The 23075-nt window shown below is 37.2% G+C and overlaps 1 protein-coding gene across 1 annotated transcript in view; it reads right to left on the reverse strand.

Moving 5' to 3' along the window:
• Window positions 1-4277: 4277 nt before the first annotated feature.
• The window catches only part of ca10a (carbonic anhydrase Xa), a 218746-nt gene continuing 199948 nt past the window's right edge, over window positions 4278-23075 (reverse strand). The window contains exons 6-10 of the mRNA XM_065242389.1: window positions 19296-19391; window positions 15288-15360; window positions 10823-10977; window positions 10416-10590; window positions 4278-6354 (exon numbers count right to left, since the gene is read on the reverse strand). Of these exons, the coding sequence (XP_065098461.1) occupies window positions 6332-6354; window positions 10416-10590; window positions 10823-10977; window positions 15288-15360; window positions 19296-19391 (522 nt within the window). The 3' untranslated portion in view covers window positions 4278-6331. The remainder of the gene's footprint in view (window positions 6355-10415; window positions 10591-10822; window positions 10978-15287; window positions 15361-19295; window positions 19392-23075) is intronic.

Here is a 23075-nt window from a genome sequence, read left to right on the forward strand (position 1 = left end):
CGCCGAAACGGTCGGTGAGGTAGAATAATAGCACCCCCTCCCTCCACCCTGCTCATTAATCTAACTGCCAACTTGTTAGAGACAGCAGCATTTGATGTTTTAAGGCCTGGCATGGTAAGGCCATTTTGGGATAAATGCCGAACTGTGATAACTCTCTCCCGTCTGACCTCCTTTACATTATGTTGCATTTAATTTGCTCAAGCTTATGACTAACGCTTGATTTTTTTCCCATTTGCGTCACACTCAAAAAGGAATCGAGGCTTCTGTTAAGACCCAGTCTTTTGAATAGGAAGGATAACAAAGCTCTCAGATGTAATGCCTGGGAATTAACTTTAAGAAAATCAGCCTGGAGTCGACTCTGCCCACTACATCTCTGAATAGATGCAGTTTGTGTTGCTTGCTTTGGCTGGAGCGGTGCAGTCTGGGTAAAATAATGAGACGTACAAAGAGAGGGATGTAAGTGGGCGGAGAGAAAGGGGAGCCATGAGAGCTTCGGGAGAAAGCCAAACTGAAGAGAGAGCTGCATCTAGATGTAGAGGAGATAAACAGGAGAACATATATTTTGAGTTGTGTTGGGCTGTAAAATAAAGGAAAATCCCAGTAGACAGCAGAGAAAGATTTGCAGCCGTGCTCTCGTGAAAAATTTCTTCAACATACTGGCAGGCAAGAGCGGTCCATCTGTTGACTCATAAAAGAAGTGTTAAAATCAAGAGAGTAAGAATAATACTGTGCAGAAGTTATTACTGTAGTTATAACCACACATGCTGTGTCTCATTCCACTCCATACTGAATCTCCATACTGTGAGCACGAATCAGGGTGCAGGCAAAAGTCTTAATGTACTTAACATTAAAACGCTGATGACTCAATTACCCGTGGCACGATTATAATGTTGCGCATTAAAACGTAACTGATGTTTAGATTATACAGTAACATGCCATTATGCATCTTGTTGTAGGCGTTAAAGAGTACAGTGACATTTTTTATTAAGCAAAACAGTTAAAGTACATACATTATGACATTCAGGCATTAAATCATATAATAAAAAAGATATAATTGCAAAACAGACATAAAAAACAAATACATAATGGGTGGGGGGGTGTTAATATTCGTATATCTCTAATTCTTGTAAATAGGATTATTATTTTGCAGGGTTATTTCTCTTTCATGCACATTGCAAATAAGAGATCATTACAAAATCAGTTAAGATACAAAATTAGACTTTGTCTTCATACATAGACACATGCTTTTGTTCACTGACAACTTAAGAAAATTAAGAACCATGAACGCATCTCTAAATATCTTTCTGATTTTGTGGTGCATTCTGGGAGTTTTTAAGTGGTGATTTTAACAGTGAAAGATCCCAAAGGCCCCCAGGCCAATTCTGACTACTGAACTACAAGGAGCAGTTTGATACACGCTCACATACAGTTTCATAATAAACTTTGAATCTGAGACTTGTTTTTACCATGACTTTTTTTTTGTGAAACACGTTTAGTAAGGAGGTGGTCAGTTTTTGTGAGATATTACAGCTATATAAAGGACAGAAGTAAGTGAAACAGCAGATCAAAACCACACAGCTGAAGCTGAATCTTGACCTTTGTAAAGCATGATTAATAAGACAGAAAAAGTGGAGAATATAAACCTCCACGCAGCTGTTGAGGGCAACACTTTTCAGGCCGTCCTCATTCTGTACATTTCACAATGTGATTTTCAGGGAAGTTTTGTGGTGTGTCTACTGTAAAGGCAACAACCAACACCAACAAACCCCAACATTTTAAAGTCACATTTACTTTTCCTAAAACTGCTAACAGGGGTTTCACGCGTTGCTGTTTTTACTGGATTACAGAGTGAACCTAAACAGTAACTGAGAGAGAGAGAGAGAGAGAGAAAATGTCCTTTCAGATAAAAAAAATCTTAATAAGCCAATTTTTAGGACCACTAAGGGGCTGTTTTTATGAGGTATCAAGATGCGTTTTGATCAATTGGATCACAAGTGGACGATAGAGTCAATTTTACGTTTACAGCTGGTGTTTTAATCCGTCTCTTTTGTCCACCTTTGGCCTGATTACTGTAAGGGGATGGTCTGTGGGCGAGTCCACAATATAAAAACGAATAGGCGGAGAGTGGGCAGTCTTGTGTGGCTGCTTGAACACATTCGACCACATGCGCATCTACACCAATCTGGTCGAATGCGTTTTCAACTACCTCTAAATGAGAGCAAAAGTGGACGATCTGAAAACACTTCACACCCCATTTATACCGGTCTTTAAAGTCATCCACTGGTGATCCGATCAACCAAAACTCAGGTGTAAACAGCCACTAAACGATTTTGCATTGTGATGTTATTTCAGTGACAGTAGTGCATCTGTATGTTTTCTTTTAAAGGGACACTCCGCTTTTTTAGAAAATAGACTCGTTTCCAGCTCCCCTAGAGTTAAACATTTGACTTTTACCGTTTTGGAATCAATTCAGCTGATCTCCGGGTCTGGTGGTACCTACTGTAGGGTGGTCATTCGTGCCAGTTCCGCTGGACATGTCCCGAACTTGGGTGCATTCTCCAGAAGTCACGTTGCTTGACCGCATACGTCATCAATGTTCTCACATTTCAGTTAAAATACATTAGAAAATTAAGATTTATAAATTTTTAAGACATACAATCATTGTAGTTTCAATCTTACCTTGAAATCTAACGGTTGCTTTTCTGAAATTGAACACGAAATATTACATTTTGATGACGTAAACGCAACCTCCGGAGAACGCACCCGACATCCTGTTCGGGACGTGTCCGTAAGAACCGGCACGAATGGCCACCCTAGCGGTACTACTTTTAGCATAGCTTAGCATAATCCATTGAATCTGGTTAGACCATTAGCATCGCGCTCAAAAAAGAGTTTAAATATTTTTCCTATAAAAAATAAGAAAAGCGCAGTGCCCGAAAATAGTCCCCGGGTATTGAAAGTTACCAAGGGTTTTCGGGCGGTGTGTAATATCATTGCTCCTGCTGCAGCCATGTTACAGAAGTAAAGTCCTTGATTATTAAACCAGAATGAGAGTATAGTTCCTAGCCATATCTGCACATCTAAACAATGTAACTACGGAAGAGTCAAGTTTTGAATAGGAAAAATATTGAAGCTCTTTGGTCATTTTTGAGTGTAATGCTTATGGTCTACTCAGATTAAATGGCTTATGCTAAGCTAAGCTAAAAGTGGTACCGCCAGACCTGGAGATCTGCTGAAGATATTACAAAATGGTAAAAATCTAATGTTTAAAGGACAAGTTCGGTATTTTAGACTTAAAGCCCTGTTTTCAGATTGTTTATGGTGAAATAGAATGGTTTTGACTGAAATTTCGACATTTTCGGCTGACCTGAGAATTTTCGCGTGTTTGTGTTTCAGCTCAGACCTCTACAATGGGTTTAATGGTGCACTGGAACAATCCTTCCTAAAATGCATTAAACTTTCGTTTACAAAGACGTGAAACTCACCGAGTGGTCAGGGGTGTTCACTGATATGCTCACACAAATATCGCTGCAAAAGATGCTTTCCAAAAGCTGTTTTAGCATTCGTTGTTAACTTGTGGACCTATTTCCCCAAACGCCTTACACCCGTACATTCTTCCGCTTAGAGCTTGAATAATAAACACTCCAGCCCAGGTGGTGGCGCTAATCCGCCTTTGCCAATTGCAAGAATAGAAACAAAGTTCCCGGCGCGGAGTAATACCGTACCTCACAGGACGTCTAATACAGTCAATGGAGTTGGTAAAAACTACGATAAAACCTGTTGGAATGCGTCTTTTGAAACGATTTTTGTGTGAGCATACCAGTGAACACCCCTGACCACTCGGTGAGTTTCACGTCTTTGTAAACGAAAGTTTAATGCATTTTAGGAAGGATTGTTCCAGTGCACCATTAAACCCATTGTAGAGGTCTGAGCTGAAACACAAACACGCGAAAATTCTCAGGGCAGCCGAAAATGTCGAAATTTCAGTCAAAACCATTCTATTTGACCATAAACAATCTGAAAACAGGGCTTTAAGTCTAAAATACCGAACTTGTCCTTTAAGGGGAGCTGGAAAATGAGCCTATTTTCAAAAAAGCCTATTTCCACCTTTAAGGAGTTTTTATTTATTTTAGCAATCGATTCCTATTACAACCAAAAGTAACTGCAATACAATGATTGTGAATGTAATGTAATCTGTAAAAAAATAATAATAAAAAGATTGCAACAAATAGTAACATGATTCATACAATTTTGAAATTAAATAGCCATGTATATTTTCATTGTTTTAAGCTTCAATCATTTTTATAAAATAATGCCACACTGCTAGGTTTTACAGTGTTTCCTTATAGGCGGGGTGCATGACCAAGCATAGGTTAAATCACACCTCAACGTGTTGGGTTTGTCCCTTTTTGACCCAACGCTAGATTGAAGAGTACCATTGCTGTCCTGGATTTGCCAAGTGGTTGATGTCCTCATGGCAACATTAAGTTGACCCTGTGACAACATTTCATTCAACCAACCAACCAACCAGATTTTAGTAATTCAGAAGTTTTTTTCAAGCTTAAGCTTACAACCAGGGATAGCTGGTTGTATAGAGGTGGGTTAAGGTTTTATTTACAAAAAACAATAGGTTGCCCTGATGACATCGCTCACTTGGCAAAATGAGGTTGACCAAATAACCACTGTTTTAACAAGACAAAGGATTGGATGATAATAAATGCATTTGCTGCGTATTTGAATATGGCAATTAACAAAAAAAATGTTATAATTGGTTGTTCCTCTTTGTCCTGAAATTGCTGTCTGACCGAATCACTGACCCTTTGAGTATCTGGACATCTGCTTCTCCACAGACTCTTTAAACAAAAGTCCTGCATCATTTCACACAGCTGGTGCTGCGCTTAAATTCCCAGAGATCCAGAGACCTTTTCATTGCCTTTTTAATGTAATGTAATTAATATCGTCTGAACATCTGAGCACCACGCTTCCGGTTTCCTGATATTTATAGTCCTTGGCAGGAATGGGTATCACGGAGAGAAAAAGTGAGTCTGTTCCAGTGAGATACACTGTATCACAGGTGCTTGGAGGCCTGGGGTGATTATTTGTCAGAAGTGAAACACTGGGAGTATTTATCTATCAAAAGGTTCAATTCTGCCTCTTCTACTGCGGGCTTGATAGAAAAATGGTCGCAATAACCATCAGCTATAGCTGTTGAAACTTTCTGCCTCCCTTATCTTTTTATTAGCCATCTGTAAGGTGCGAAGATAAAATATCAGAATCCCAGGCCGTGTTTTTTCCTCACACCGGGGTTAAAACAACAGGCATGCTTCATTGATTGAGATATAATTAAAACAAAAGGTGGGGGTTCAATTCTGCCTCCATCTGCTTAAGGCAAGTAAGTCCACAGCAAATCAACATGGAGAAAGCTGAGACGATTCCTCAGTTAGATTCTGCCTCATTAAACTCTGCTGTTCAGACTAATCATTTTTGCGCTCAGACCAATTTAATGTGTTTCAGACCAAATAAAACCAAATACCTCAAAGTAGCTTGTAAGATATCAACATCAAAACATATTCTGTAAAAAAAACACTCGGCGAAGACATATTGAAAAATATTTACACATATTAACTTTCCAAACACATTTATTGGGCCGATAACATTAATCAAACACAGTGTATGACCATTGTAAACAATAAAACAAAAAAAGGCATCAGCTCTGCTCCGGAAATTCAAAGTGCGCCAAGCGTAAAATATTTAACTTTTTTCATTTATTTTCCCTCTGATATTTTTTATGATATTTGTATCTTTACATATTCATTTTCAGCATGAATAATTATATTTACAAGGCCAAGACACTCATTTTACAGACAGTATCACCTCACATTCTTCTTTAGGATGATGTCAGCTGCCCCCACAAAATAAAGATGCAGTGATGATTTTGAAGATGTCCAGTTTAGGTTAGGCGTTTCAATGTCCTGTCCCTTTGTACCGGATTTGTCGTCCATATGTACAAAGGCTAAAAACTTCCAGTTCCACTTGTGAAGAGGCTATGAAATCAATGTTTCTTTTTAGTGTTTTTCTTCCCAAAAAAGGTATCAAAACATTTGAGTAGTTGTTATACTTTTATGTCACTAGTTTTGATTGGATGTATGAAATTGGATCTCTTTGCCAACAGTGCAAAGTCTCTCCTGGGGTTACTTTATTCTTTACAACGTCATGACTTTTTCTGGCAGGATATATGTCAGTCTTGACTCTGTACTGTCCCATCAGCATTTCCTTTTTGCATCATTCATTTGCTTGTTTTAGTGTTCTTGGACTCATCCACATCCTGGCTTTATTTCAGCAGCCACTCATTCACTGGAAATGGGAAAATGAAATGTTTGTGTTATTTTATATGGTACATATTAGGTGCCCCTAACACACTTCTTAACCGCCATGTGCCCACCAAAGTGTTTAAATGTGGCTAAAAATGCCAGGCCGCCTTCTAAAAACGGCAATTATTTCTAATAAACTCCTCCAAAAGCTAGGTTGTTAAAGATGCACATTTCATTGTGCAGTTTCCCTGACTTAAATTTTCTCTTGCACTTAACATATAATCACCCCACGCTAAAATTTAACATTCAATTAGCCTGCAGACATCTCAGTGTGCTGGTTTAACAAAAGAATACATCTCCACGTTTAAGACGCTTGACCTCAGATACCTAACCAATGCTAATTAAATGCATAATTCTTTTCCTCACCCTATAGATATTTATTTCTTTAACAAGTTCAGTGTAGTCTCGGGGATCATGGCCGCTAATTCAAAGTGGCCAAGGTCATGTTTAAGAGCATGAAAATGTCGCCACCAACCAGTGTGCAACCATCATTCACGAACGTCTCTAAAGTTGATGGCAACAATGGCAAACAGGTTAAAATCTCTCTTTTAGAGTCCACTAACTGCATCAAGAAATCTTTGAATGCATCAGACATTTAGCCATGATGTAATGTGACACTAAGCGAAACATGAATGGTTGCTTTACGTGTCGATCATATGGCCTCTTGGGCGGTCCTTGGCCATTCAAAGCTGCCATGGTTCCCAGACCTTCTGTAGGAAGCGAAACTAAGTTCAGTGTAAAAAAGGAAAAAATCTGTTATGAATCGCTTGTTCATCATCCGGATGGTAAATTCAACCACTCGAATGAGTGCTGTAACGAGTTTGACCAGTCAGATTAAGATACAACCGTAATTAATTGCTATGATTAGATCTAGACAATACATAAGTTACTTTAGTTCATTATTACCCGGACTTATTTAAAGATTTTCTGCTGGATGACAGCTTTTTAACACAGTAATTCTTTTGGTTTCTGTTGGTACTCTAAAATGTTCTTGTTTTCCCTTTCCATCATCTTTAACCCTCACAATATTGTTAAGGGTCTTCAGTCCTTCTAGAAAAGCATAGGTTTTTTGTAATTGTTGTGGCCAAAAACCTTGATCTTGTGGCACGTTTTCTAAAAAAATGCGATGGAATATGCTGGATATTTATGCAATTTTTATGCGATGAAATTGCGGGAACTTGCAAAAATTGTGGGGACTTCCATAAACTGTTTGCAGCTTTTCAAAGATGTTCACGTCATTACATTATGTTCCCATGGCAATAGGGGACATGGCTGCGCTTGTGTGAAGTAAATGCTAAATTTTTCAACTTTCTGCTAATATATATGTGATTTTTGCTACAAAAATGCAGGGATTATGAAATCCAACACAGTCTCACACCCATGGCGTCAATATTTGACGACACTTGACCATGCGTCAATATGTTGACGCGGAGGGTATACCTTTCGCGTCACTTTTTGACGAACTGGGGACTTCAATACTATTAGGTACGCGAAATTAAACAGTTGTCAACTGACATTGGGGTTAGGGATAGGTTTGGGTAGGGATGTCATTATGTAAATCTAACCCTAAACCGACGCGAAAATGGTAGAAAATGGTAAGAAAATAGGAAAGAGAATTTCGCGTACCTGATAGTATTGAAGTCCCCAGTTCGTCAAAAAGTGACGCGAAAGGTATACCCTCCGCGTCAACATATTGACGCATGGTCAAGTGTCGTCAAATATTGATGCCATGGGGTGAGACTGGGCAGTGAAATCATGCAAGCCCCGCATTTTGCGCACAGAAATCTGCAATTTATGCTGCGAAAGTGCAACCTATTTTAAAAAATTTGCCCCCTCACATATGCGGACTTTGGCTGATTATGCGTTGAATCATGCAATTGCATAATCGCGTTTTTCTAGAAGGACTGCTTCTTTATGCATTTATTTGTCTGTTACATCTGTTCTGATAGTGCTGCTAAATGCAAATAATAAAATGCAACCAAACATAATCATGCATAGTCAGACTGATCTCACAGAAAGTCGTGTTACAGTCACGAAAATTTGTTATAAATTTATTTGTGTCCATGGCAAGAAATTCTGCTTTTTCCGTGCCTTTTTCATGTCTTTTTGTGTCACTCGCATGAATTTCTATAAAAAAAAATTATTTTTCGTTTCATTTTATGTATTTTTTTCTCTCTGTTTTTTCCTGTTTTCTTAACATTGTCATTTGGGGTTGGGGTTAGAATCACTTTCTGTTAGTTCTTTTTAGACATCCTAATCCAAACCTCAACTCTAACCCCAAACTCCAGGCGAGAATAGCTTTAAAAGCAGAAAAAAACCATGTAGAAACCAATACATAAAATTACATCCTAACACAAACCCCGAATCTAATCCCAACCCCAAGCGACATTTATTTAAAAATAGTGGATTAAAAAGTGAAACCAATACATAAAATGACACGAAATAGAAAGTCGTGCCATGGACACGAAAAACTATTTACAGAAATTTGTACAGGTGACACGAAAAAGACATCCATGCTCAAGGCACGAAAAAAGGTGAATTTCGGCCATGGACACGAATAAATTAATTTAAATAAAAAATTTTATTATTACACGAATCTCCATGATATCATGTTGGCATAGTAGTATGTGAAGAAAAAAGATATTATCTAAAAGCTAGAGAAAATGTTTCCCATATATTTTGTTGTTGATGTCTAAGGCATTCAAATATATTTTTGGCATAAGTTAATCTAGTAATGTGGCTATAATGTATATGATATTTAACAGCGGTTTTTGATGTGTTAGGCTAAATCACAATTCTTGCTGTTATTTATGCATTTACAAATGAACTAAACAATCCTATCCTATTCAAATTATGCTAATATTATTATTAATGCATATTGTTGGATTCCATCCATTTGAAACAATCTCAGTGTTTAATTTATGCATGATTAAATTCACTGTCACTTTATGTGTAGGCTAATGTAAAATCTAGATTGTGAAAAAACAATTTCTGTGCTCCAGGTCTATTTTTAAGTATGAACTATGGTACTCTGGCATGGCAATTATTTTTTCCTGAATAGACACATGCTGGTACTGCCTTTACATTTGATGAAACACAGCAAAGGTCACAAATGTGAAAAGTGAACAGAATGAAAAACACGTGACTCCTTTTCAGTTAATTTCTTTAACAAAATCACTTCCTGTACCTGCAGAGCACGGTGTTAATAATACCAAGGTCATGGGTTGATTCACAAGGCCCACATGAACTGATAAAATTTTATTCACTAAATTGTATAAAAACATCAATAGGACTTGCATAGACTAGTCAAGTATTTCAACCACTGGTCAGGCAATCAACTACTGTACTTATTAACCATTGTCATATCTTGCTGTCTCTGCCACCAATATCCAGGTAAAATAATTTGTTACTTGGCCGGTGACACCGTCAAAACGCAAAGATCAAGCCTGCATTGCTCTCATGTCGATTCGCTTGTAAAGCAAACCAGATGAGTTTGACTTATTGTTTAAATCTTTTAAAATCTACTTAGAACAGGTTGAATAAAGATCCAATTTGGCCTTGTTATTACTGCTGAAAACCTATTATAAACAAGGAGGTTAATGTTTTATGTTAACTGTTAAAGTTAGTTTTATTAAAATGCATGCACACATTGTTCCCCGATAAAGGCACGGGTGTTAAGATTACAATGTTGTGTGTCCATATATTAACTTTGTGTTTATAGATAAAGTGACTATACTTAATGCTAAACAATTCACATAAGAGATGTGATTTTTTTTACTGTAAAATTAGCCACAGGTATATTAAACAAGTATATTGTCCAACCTCTACTGCCAAATGCATTAATGTGAATTTAAAGATGTCATGAGCTTTCCACAATAACATCATTTAATCTATTCTTTGAAACCACTGTAATAAGTTTCTCCTTTCTGCCTGGGGATCTGTGCTGTCTTTGAAAATTACGACATGGCTGCAGAAACAGACTTTAAGTTTAATAACTCTCTGTAATTCAAGAAGACTGAGCATGTGAAAGAAACAGAGCCTGACCTCGATACTGCAGCTTCTGTGCCCGGTTGTTGGGGCAGTCCTTGCCCTGCATGCTGAAGTTAATGTTGGTGCGGATACAGCGGTTGTTTAGTGGCTGCACCGGACGTACGTTGTCGCTCATGCTGAGGAATATCTGCGACGGCTGGTTCTGACTTAGCAGTCGCATGGAGTGCATCTGGCAAAATAACACAAGAGCAAAGATTGCATGCTGGCTCTCCGGCAGATCGGGCAATTATCTCACAGTCAATCCAATCCTAACAGACTCGCATTAAAACCTGTCTAAGGACCTGGAGTTTCCAAAACCTATTAATTACATTAGACCCACCACCAGATCCAACTCAAGATTATTTCGGAAATGTTTAATAAGTGTTTCGATCTCTGTAGTCCAGCGTAAGCCAGATCTATACCTGCATCTTTGTGACGTATATCGGCTTGTTCATCAAAATCCACGTCGCGGTCTCATAACAGGGTGGGATTGTCATAGATCCTTCGTAAGTGATAAAACTCGACGTCTCTGGATAGACCTCCTCGATGTTTAGCCCCGCCAAAAGATATGCATCATCTACACAAAACAAGGGAACACAAAATGTTATAGGCATTCAGTTATTTTTGATCTTGAAAGCCAATATTTATAAATCCCCAAGTAATCACAATAAATCCCTAACCCAAATGCATGTGCTTTCCTGGCACGTCTTAAAGAAATAAAATGATAAGTATTATATAAATACATCCAAGCAGTACAGCAAATTGTAGAGAGAAAAAACCCCTCTATAGATTATTTTACAAATTTGCATTTTCGCTCGCAAACACTCCAACCTTTCAGTTCTCTTCACGCTTCGTCTTTGATTTGTCGAATGGCCGGTGACAGCTCGTCTTATTTTGACTTCACAATAGTGGGCATGCATTAGATAATGCGCTGCTGAATTTATGAGGAGCAGGACATATTGAACTCACCTTCCGCTGACAACAGACAAGTAATGGGTTCCGACTCACGTCAGCTAGAGGAAATAGTTCATTATTCTGCCTCTATCCCATTGATTACCACTCTATCTGGGGCTGTGAAAAATCCCCGCATGTGTACAATTCCACCGGCATCATCGCACAGAACTTTGACAACTTTGGTGGCATTAATAATTCCTTTTGGCTGGGAAGGAGGGGGATAGGTTTGAAAAATACATGCGCTAGCACCACTACAGGTGAAGCGAGGGTTGCTAGTGTGTTTTCAGAGATTCAATTGGGAATAGAGCTGGAGGCCGGGGAGACATACAGTAGAGGGGTGTTTTGACAGATGTTAAGCCCACGCTCCTCTGCCCTCTTCGGTAGGGCGGTCGAGTCTTCCCTGAGCTCCACCATGCACCGCTCCGGACTGGGAGATACGCACCAGCCACCAGGACACCATTAGGACCAATGCACCAATTAGGACATTTTATCTATTCATCTACACTCCTATTAATTTAATTATGAAGGCCTTTTTTCAAGAATCCCTTTAGTGTGTAATATGGTGTGGAAGAAGTAATATGGCATGGTTTAAGTTCTGTAAAACAGACGCAGTTTTTTGCTTTCACAGACATCTCATGCCTTCAAAACAGGTAAATGCTAAAACAGGATTTTAATTTAAGTTGTGTTGCATCACTTAATTTTAAATAGGACTTAACAAATAATTGAATAAAACTATAACCTGTGATTAAAACCTTAAACTTTGATTAATTTAGATTTAACGCCATGATGGATACACTTTAAAAAATGTGCTGTAATTATGCAGCTGGTTGCCAGTCACTTACTGTAGAAGATAAAGACTGTAAATGTTTGATGTTCATTTAATTTTTAACAAACTGTTGCCAGTAAATAACATAAATGTTAAATCTACAGTAAGTTACTGGCAGCTAGTTGCATGTAATACCCAGTTATACTGTAATTTCTACAGAAATGTTTTACAGTGTATACAAGTGTAAATAAACAACACTGTACAATTGCTGTAGTTATGCAGCTGTTTCCCAGTAACTTAATGTAGATTTTAATGTATGTTAATAACTGGAAACTGTTAGTTCAAAGTTAAATGAACATTAAACATTAACAAGTCTTTATCTTTACAGATTAAAACTATAAAATAACAGCCTCATGCAAAGCATTCTGGGTACCTACAATCCTCCAACCTTTTTCAGATTTTTCCTTCAGATTTTGATTTCCAGAATGCTTTGCATGCAGAGGCGTCATGCCCATTCAAACTGGTTTTTTGAGCCTCAAAATCAAAGAAGCGTCCATTAATCTGTTATTTGTCTTTTAATCTGTTTAATATGCACAATATTATTAATTATGTGCTGCATCCTTGTCACTTTTCGGAGATTTTTGCCGTTTTGATCGTGTTACATTACTTTATGCTGGCGGCAGGCGCTGCATTCAGCGCAGTCAATGATGTCATCAACGTCTGAGCGCGTTCACGAGCTCTTTGCTGTTGCTGCTGCATTTTGCTATCTGAGGAATTAAAACGTGGAAGAAACGTTCACAACATTTCCAAACCCCAGTACGGTAATGTGCAGCTAACCCCCTCTGTGTATGGTTGTATGGTTTAAAATGTGACCGTCTCAACGTTATATTAGTAGAGATTTTAGATTCATCTTCTTGGTACAACGCCAAAGTTCGCCAAAGTTCACGGGGACGCGGAATATCACACATGTTCACATGAGGTAAAGTCGAATGCAAAAATCAATTTCTCTAATAATTTGTATCTAAAAAATTTTTTGAATCATTATTGAACATTAAAATCAATCTGGCTATAACTTATGTAATTTTCGTTGTTTATAAACTTTATGGTTTTAAAATAAGATTAATTGTATAGGATTATGCAGTTGTTGTGCAAAATGTATTGACACAATTAAACAAGTCATTAACCAAAACGTGAATAAACAAAACATGCCGTTCCAGATGTAAATGCCAATGTCATTATTCCGATTGAATAGTATTTGATATGAAAGTTAGTCAACACTTTTATTTTGGAGGTTTTTGTCATGAAGGCAGGAAGGCTCAAAATAGTGCCATGGAAAAGACTGAAAGCTTTATAATATTTCGTTTGATGTCCGTGTATGCATACATTTCTGTATCTGTGCACACTGTGCCCCCTTAAAAAAAAATTGGTGCATGACGCCCCTGTTTGCATGAGGCTATTATTTTCAGTTTGATCTGTAAAGATAAAGACTTGTTAATGTTTAATGTTCATTTAACTTTGAACAAACTGTTGCCAGTAAATAACATACATTTAAATCTACAGCAAGTTACTGGCAAACAGCTGCCTGTAATACTGTAATTTCTACAAAAAAATATTTTCAGTGAACAACAATTTCCCTTCCTTTTTAACTCTTTCCCCGCCATTGATGAGTTAACTCCTCAATTAAGAGAAAACGCTTCCCTGACAATAGTCCCTTTCACACATACAGTTTTTACTGGTAATTTACTGGTAAATTGCAGTTAACAGATCATGTGTGAACAGAACATTTCCGGTAAATTAGTGCTCCCAATTTACCAGTAAGACAGGTTGTAAGATTACCAGTAATTTACCGGTAAGCGCTATGTGTGAACGAAAAATATAGGATTACCGGCATCTAGAACGGACGACGTCAGACCGCGCTGACAGCTTCGGGCCAATCAAACAACAGATTTTAAAACAGATGACGCGTTTACGCCCAGACTGTTTACGGACTTTTCCACACATGCGGTGCTTGAGAGTCGAGCACACCTGAAGTTTACGTCCACATTTCTTCACCAAAGTTGTTTAAAACATCTTACCACCTACTTGCCGAATTGCCGATGTCCTTAGCACACCCTATGTGAAGCCTAATGTGCAAAAAGTACTGTTGTTTAAAATGCCATCGGTTTGACGTCGCCTCATGCAATGTTGTTTGGTCATAAGCAACTTCGCGACTGTCAGAGTTAACCACAGACGTGAAAACAACAAAATACGGACCGTGGATATGAACGACGTGGATTGTTTACAAATACAACACTGAGCTCGCGTGCGCCACAGGTACTTCCGCTTTCTCAACGAATTTACCGGTATTTTGATACTGATGTGTGAATGATGTCTTACTGGTAAAAAGACGGAATGTAACTGCGTGTGTGAACAGCACATTTTTGTATTTACTGGTAAATTAATTCTGGTAAATTCATGGTAATTTACCAGTATTACTGTGTGAAAGAGGCTAATGACAAGCTTCCTCTTCCGCAACTAAAAAAACCCGGAAGTAGTGCCCTAGGGCAAACAGCCGTATGTCCGTGTATGCTTTGAGGATTGCTCTGAATCTGATCTCTGTCAAAAATCCTTCACAAAAATGGAATTATTTCAGCTTTTTCCTTAAAATTTTGTGTTTTTGAAGAAACCTGCCCATATTTGAGATTTTATATTTTTTATATTTTACATTTTATATATTTTTTGTTGTTGTTGTTGTTTGAAAGCAGAGGGTCTGTTCTTTGATTTGATATATTGTATGTTTATATATTTAAAGAAGAACATTTTCTGGAAGGCATTAAAATAAAAAATAAAAAAAAGTTTTAAGTAACAAAAACAGCAATCTTAGGCAGTTGACTTGTTGCCTCGCTGCCCAATCAGGCAATGATTTGGGAGCACACGCATAGCACTGTGAAACATAGGATGCAGCGAAGGATACAGGAAGTAAAGTAAACATTGGCTTCAGGCATCCCTTGATGCCTTCCTGCCTTGGAATGCAGCCTTTGAAAGCAGCATTTTATAGCTTTCGGACACTGCCAAAATTAAGTGTAGAGCTTGGTGCAACTTTCTCTTACTAAAATGAAGTAATTTATTTACACAGTGTGTTAGAGAGAACAATTAATGTGGTCAAGATGTCAGGGTGCTTTACTTACTCTTATATGTTATTCTTGTGATGGTGTCTCTGTTCAACATTCGATTCAGAAATGAATTTGAAGTCTCAGATATCTGAATTGGATCAGATGGAAGAGCAAAGCAGAGTAAGAACAAGTGAGAAGAAGAGTGATAGATAGAAGAGAAACAGAGGTGTAGATGTGGGAAGAAGGTTGGGAGAAGAGATTAGTAGGGACAGCTTAATTTCTTCTAGAAAGACAACATGATTGAGGTAAAAGAAACAGGAGATACAATATCTCTTGAGAAGTGTATAACTCATATAATTTCGTTTTTGCAATCAAAGCTTAATTTACCTGCCACAAAAAAGACCATTATCTCAATTTGGGTTACATTACTAAACTATAACAGAAAAATAAAACTAATAAAACTTTATTTAACAGTATCGAACTGCAGTATTTTATCAAATATTAGACTACAGTTACAAAATGCTAAAAGGAATTGAACTGACGACAAACGATTCACAAATGGCTGCTACTGTAAGGTCATGAGTTCGATCCCAGGGAACACACATATTGACAGCCAGGGTTTACATGGGAATAAGACATCTTAAAATAAAACAGGAGTGGAAAGTCAGCAGAAGGCTGATATCAGCCTAATATCAGGGTAAAGGCTCAGATGACACTACTGTACACTGTATCTCGAACATAAGATTATTGTGTTTATTATAAAAATTTGGTTGTGTGGACACAGTAAACTTACCTCACCGTCACCTACTGTACTGGCAAATGACATAATTTTACAATAAAATAATGCTTAATGGATTACATTATAGTTTTTAATTTATGGATCGAATCATTATCGGATCAGTAAAAAAGAGGGTGGAAAATAAAATAAAAACAGATCAAGAAATTTCAAGCATATGAAAATAGAAAAGAACAATGTTAAAAATAAAATAAGGTCTAACATTACTATTTATGTACAGAAATAGAATCAAATGAATAATAACACTGTTTTCATTTTATAAATTAAATATAATGTATCTTTTTTAAAGCTATAGAAGTGATTTTTCTTTTGCCGTCTGTGTAAGACTAACATAAGACACAAACATAAGCAGAGGTATGATTTATGTACTGTCTCTTTAAGACCGGATAAGCACGGACCCAGATAGCCTACAGACTTTCTGTTTATGTTCATTCAAGACAGTTTTTGACATTCGAGAGTATTTCGAGATCACATTTTATGTGTGTGTTTCCTGTCACGCGAAGGGGATTCTGTGTTCACACACTTTTTGAAATGCGCCTCTCCGTTTGTGCGCTTTTAACTGTGTGACCATTTGAGTATGTGTATGCATACATTCATTTTTCTATTCTCTATTTGCAAGGCAGAGAAGCATATGCAAATCATAAACTTTCTATATAATTCGAATTTTTATGATTTGAATTTCATTGATTACCATTAAAGCGATTATTATATGCATGATTTTTTTCTGCTTTCCCACAAAAAATATTTTGTGTCTCTAGTGACTAGGTGGACCACCCTGGCTTTTAAAGCCTTGGCACTGGTTCAGACAAAAAGTACAACGAAAAGATGATGTCAAATAACATTTTATCTTTATTATATATGTGGGTTGTTTTTCCCCTTCTTCATAGGTGCTGGAATGCCGTTTTGGTCTGTTCCGCCACAATTTAACCACTGCTGATAGCTGGGTCCCACAAGTCATGGAATTTCTGGAATATCATGGAATTTTAAAAGGATTATTCCAGACATTGAAAGTTGGGGAATTTTATATTTTTTTGTTCAAGTCACGGAATATTAGGGATATTGTTTGTCCCTTCAAGTAAAACTATAATCTAAACAGCTGTCATTTTACGCATTCAATTTTTAATAAACTCACAGTTTACACTAAATCATCAGGCTCACGGCATCTCAAACAAACAGTAGGTCATCTTTTAGTCAGTGATAATCAGGGAATTTGACATTTGGCTTAGAGTGAAACACCTGTGATAGAAAAGAACATTGAATGCACCGCAAGTCGCTTTGTATTAAGCATCTCCAAAATGTGTAAATGTGAATGTAAAAGCTGTCAATGAGTGAGCCCATTCTATACAAAAGATGCATGTTCATTCAACTCTTGAGCTGCATGCACTAAACAAGGTGAAAAGACTTTCATGCTATTGAAAATGTATTTAAGTTACTAGCATGGCTTTAGGTAGCCGACAATGAATTAAATGACCTGACATTCATGACCCCGGAAGGTAACAAAGTTTTTCCAAAGTTGAGACTGCTTTTAGCAACCATTAGAAAGACGCCATTGACAGAGCCAACACGGACAAGTTATCTTTCTTTTCTTTGATTCCACTTTGGTTGATAATTTGAAACACTTTCAATTTCAGGAAAAAAAAGAAATGTGCCTTGCGACTACAACACAAACGACTTCTCTTTGACCTCTTCCTTGAGAGAATGCTGAAAGTCTTGGTCACATATTTTGGAGACTTTCTGCGATATAACCGGAGGCTGCCGTGAGCCATTATCTCTTCGAAGAAATAATTATGGTCGACTGCACAGCGTGTTAAAAGAAATGTGGCTATGAGAAAGATTAGCTTTTGCTATCCCTCACGATCAATGTTTTGCTTTACCAAAAACACTTTTGCTTATGTAGCAATTTATCCCTACATGCACCTGTTTATACCACAAGCAAAATGTCTGGTTCACCCTGTGCCTCCTCAATTTTCTGGCATGATGATGCACATTTTGGCATCCCTTGCATTGGAACTATTAGACTAGGATGGGACCCTTCTTGGGGGTGTGACGCCACAACAGGGAACACAGCATGCGGTTCTACAGAAAAATGGGCTTTGGGAATGAGTCATGTCTGGGTCGAAGAAAAATATGAGGGAAAACACAATGCTCCTGTTCTCGGTCTTATTACTGATAGGGGAGGGCAGCCTGTGACAGATGTGACCACAGTGAAAATCACCAAACGCAGGTCTTGTATTGTAGAGTGAGCCAATGAGAAATGATCCCGAACAACAATATAAAGACAGCCCACTTGGGGCGAATCCCTCAAAAGCTGTCTTACAGCACATTTATTATTTACTACTATACATTTATTTCTCCTTTTGCTGTAAAAATCCTTATAAAAAGTTAACATTGTAAACGCTTTTTATGACAAAACACTGTAGTTGCCTCAGTACTAATATAATAAAATAGAATTGAATTAAGCAACCAATGCCTTCAAAATGACCTTTACTACAGTATGTCCTCAAAGAAAGATTAAAAACATAAATGACTATAAGGTTTTACAGGTACATTCTTTCTTTTTGTTAATATTGCAAGATATTTATGAAATAAATTGAGATTTTTAATTTCAAATTTGTTAGTTTGGTTGATGGTGAAAGATGTCTTCCTCTCATACTATTTGTAGGCGAACACATAAACTCAAACTAATGTAAAAAATTTTTAAATCGCACAGTGCTGGAAAACTTTTGTGGTTCCATAAAGAACCTTTCTTCAAAGGGCTTTTGGGCAAGAGAGAGGTTCTGGGTATAATCAGGAATGATTGAGCGAGTGCATGATCTAGGCACTTTCCATATGGACGGTCTGCAGAGGTGACTGTCTTAGACTCACATTCAGGGCAAAGTTGAGTGCACCTGTCACTGACACTGAATGGGTTAATTAGCTTAGCTTGAACTCCTGTCCTGAGGGAAAAATACGGTAATGGCCTATAACTGCTCTCCAGACGTCTCTCTTCACAGGCATTTAACATTGTAGGGGAAGTTATTTTCTAACCTTGTCCTTTTAGAGTGACAGGGAGTTTGCCAACAATCTGGTAATTGCATGGCTAATTGTGTCTGAAGTATTTATTTATTTATTGAATGTACTAAGAATCAAATTAAGTATAATTTGTATTCCTCACAAAAACGAAATACATATTAATGTCATGTCAATCAGTGTCCACCTTCCTCTGCAATGCAAATTATGCAATCTGAAAATTATTATTTTCATGTCAATTTTGAATGTTTGCATTAATAGTCTTATATTGTACTCACCTTCATAAATATAGACACTATCACCAATCCATTTGGACTCTTAGCAGCTTCTGTGTAGTTTGTGTATAGTTCATGGTTGTAATGTATAAGCTGAACCTGTGTGAATGAAATAGACAAAATAGACATTATTATCCTTTTGTGATTCAGATTTTGCTCAGTGTTTACTGAAGAAATCATGAAATATGCATTTCATAAAAAGGCTGAATATATACTGGGTTAAAAAATACCCAAAGTTGGGCTCTTTCAACACAATTGCGGGGTTGTTTTAACCCATGGTTGTTAAAAAAAAAACAGTATTGGTGCAATTCTTAACCCTATTAAACCGATGTGTTGTTGCCGACACATTATACGAAGCTGTGTTAATTTTACAATAACTCTTCAACAATTTGAACTCCTGAATGTAGACAAATTGCACTTTTTGACAATATATGGGTCATTTCAGTAATTACAGAGAGCGGAAGGGGATTTGAACAGTGATGGAGAGGTTAGGTTAGAGAGCACCGGATTTGAATGGATTGAAAATGCCCGGAGAGTACAGAAAAAAACCTCCTAAATGAAATATGTGTACAAGACTTGTATTTTGTACTACAGTTTATTTTATATTTTTAAGTCTAAAGTCTTAGATTCCTTTGTTCACTAGTATTATTATTATTTCTAGATAAAAAAAGGTTAATTAACTTCTGTTTTTTAAATGTTTGCCTATTTAAATTTTATTTACAAACTCATAACCGTAGACTGTAAAAACATGGACGTTGTCTCCGTGACGTCACCCATAGGTTTGATCGTTTTTGAAGCTTAAAGTAGGCTCTGCCTGCTGTCGCCATCTTGGTCAAGCGTCACCACGCATCACTCGCGGATATTCGAAAATGGGTAAAGAGACGGGATGTGGGTGAAGCTGAGATGGCTGGTTGCGGAAACCACGCCCCTAGCTCAACGTCATTCAAGTGGCCACGCCCTTAATTATGCAGACTTTTAAGGCTTAAAGGGATAGTTCACCCAAAAATGAAAATTGTGTCATCATTTACTCAATTATATGTTATTACAAACCCGCATAAATGTCTTTGTTCTGAGGAACACAAAGGAATATATTTTAAGAAATGTCTGTAACCAAACCGTTTGTGGACCCCATTTACTTTCATAGTATTCTTTTATCCTACTATGGAAGTGAATGGGGTCCACAAACGGTTTTGTTACAAACATTTCTCAAAATATATTCCTTTGTGTTCCTCAGAACAAAGACATTTATACAGGTTTGTAACAACACAAGAGTGAGTAAATGATGACAGAATTTTCATTTTTTTGGTGAACTATCCCTTTAATATAATTTAAACGGATGAGTTACAGTAAAAAAATTCAACTTCACCGTTGTCATGAAGGGTAAAATTAGCTATATAGACCAAAAAAATCAGCCTGTAAACATATTATTTTCTACTGTAAAGTTGGGCATTTTAACATGGAGGTCTATGGGAATAAACTCCCTTTTGGAGCAAGCCTCAAGCGGCCAGTCCATGAATTGCAGTCTAAATCTCTTCTGTATTGGCTTCATCAGAGAGATCGGAATGTTGCCCCTCGCTTATAACATGCAATAATGACCAATAACTGTTATTTATTGAAAACCATTTATTTTTTTGAAAATAAGTACCTTACACTTGATTATAACACATTGTGTCAGAATTTGAGTAACAAAAAAATAGCATCAGTTTCTGAAGGGTTAACGCATACATCCACTAATAAAATGTAACAACTAAGTACACTGTTAGATAAATGCATCTGCCAAACCTAAATGTGATTTGCTTACCATCAGAACCCTTTACAGAAAGTGTCAGCTTCAATACAGCTTCAACAATGACTGTCTTGGCTCTTTTTCCACAAAAGTCGAGTTAATTTATGTTGATTCAGTGTCAGCTATGCAGACGTGGTGGTATTAAATCCATGCTTGTGAATTTTATGGAATATGAAATGCTCAATTAGAAATAATTACTCATTGATAATAATTTGGTTGGTAATTACCAAAAATCCTGTTTTCATCCCAAACAAATACTGAAAGCCAACGCATCGGTTTGAATGAGTTGGTCTTTTGCCCAGCTGAGAGTCAGTTTGGATAACAGCCGAAGTTTTAGTCATTACATATGGCTGCATATCATAATCGCAGGTAAACAGGTGCTTCTGCCTTTGTTTGAACATGTCTGTCAAATTTAAATTTGAATTCATTGTGAGGCATAGGTAATCTTTCTTCTGTAAACCGTTCGAGTCTCTATGAAAGAGTTTTAAATTAGAGGAGGTTTAGATGGGTGGAAAGGTCTGTCCATGAGCACTACTAGTGTGTAGACAGAAGTGCCAAAACTCCTTGATTACTTTGAGCTGAGAACATTTCTTGTAAAAAAAAAAAAACTATTAAAAATGCATTCAATGTATGATTAGTTTTCTTATCCAAATACTGCACACTGTTAACAAAACTCAAAGTTTTTTTACCAATCCCCACAGAGTCGGCTGTGTTTTTGTTAAGGAAAAATTAAATGGCTGATTATAAAATATTCAAAAGCAGTCTTTACAGATCAAGTATAAACTTAATCAAATGTGGAGAAATGCGCTTACAATGCAAATGTTTATTTGATTACATATTTTTCTAAAGCCAAACTTTCTAATCAGTGTTTTTTCGAGAAATTAACCTCCTAGGGAAATTAATGTCCGAGTGCAGATATATTTTGAAGAGCGGTATAAGAAGTACTCTAAAAATTGATGCTAAATAGTGGTCTACTGGCCTGTAATCATTGGAGAACTACTTTAAAGGGATAGTTTGACCAAAAATGATATTAAACTCACCCTGAAGCTGTCCGAGATGCATATGTCCATCATTTTTCAGACAAACACATTTTCAGTTATTTTAGAAAATGTTTTAGATGTATAGTTAATCAAATGTTAAGTTACGGGATCAACGTCCTTCAAGTCCAAAAAATGTGCATCCATCCTTCACAAAATACATCCAAATGGCTCCAGGGTGATAAACAAAGGCCTTATGAGGGTAATCCGTGCGGGTTGTTGTAGTAATATCCATATTTAAAGCTTTATAAACAGGCCCGGTACTAGGCTTGCTGGACTGGGGGGGCAGTCAGGATTTTTGGGTGGGCAGCCATTTCTCGACTAAAATGATTCATACACTAAAATTATGAATGTTTTTTCAATCCAATATTATTTTGCATATGTCTTATAATAAAAGGCCATTTATATGTCATGATATTGTCTAAAGAAGACATTCTTGTTTAAAGACACTCCATTATTTTAAGGTTGGCTGGACATTTTTGGGGGGCAGAAGGAAAATCTGGGGGGGCAATGCCCCCCCAGCCCCCCCGTAGACCCGGCCCTGTTTATAAACGAAAATAACTAGCTTCCGATAACACCACCATCTAAATCGGGTCCGCATTCAAAATGAGAGCGTACGCAGTTTACGGAGGGTTCTGTGCTGCTGCCCTGTGCCCCTGCTCTCCGAATTTGTCATACGTCACTAAGAAAAGTGCGTACACTACGATGATTCTCTCTCCTGAATACAGAGGAGTCTAAGATAGCGGCATTATCAAAAACTAGTTATTTTCGTTTAAAGTTTTAAATATGGATATATCTAAAACACCACCGCATTTATCATCCTGTTTATCATCCTGGAGCCATTTTGATTTCTTTGGGGAAGAATAAATGCTCTCATTTTTTGGACTTTAGGATGCGGACACCGTAACTTTGATTAAGATCTAAAACATTTTCTAAAATAACTGAAAATGTGTTCGTCTT

Source organism: Paramisgurnus dabryanus, chromosome 1, assembly GCF_030506205.2.
Source record: "Paramisgurnus dabryanus chromosome 1, PD_genome_1.1, whole genome shotgun sequence".
In the NCBI taxonomy this organism is placed as follows: Eukaryota; Metazoa; Chordata; class Actinopteri; order Cypriniformes; family Cobitidae; genus Paramisgurnus; species Paramisgurnus dabryanus.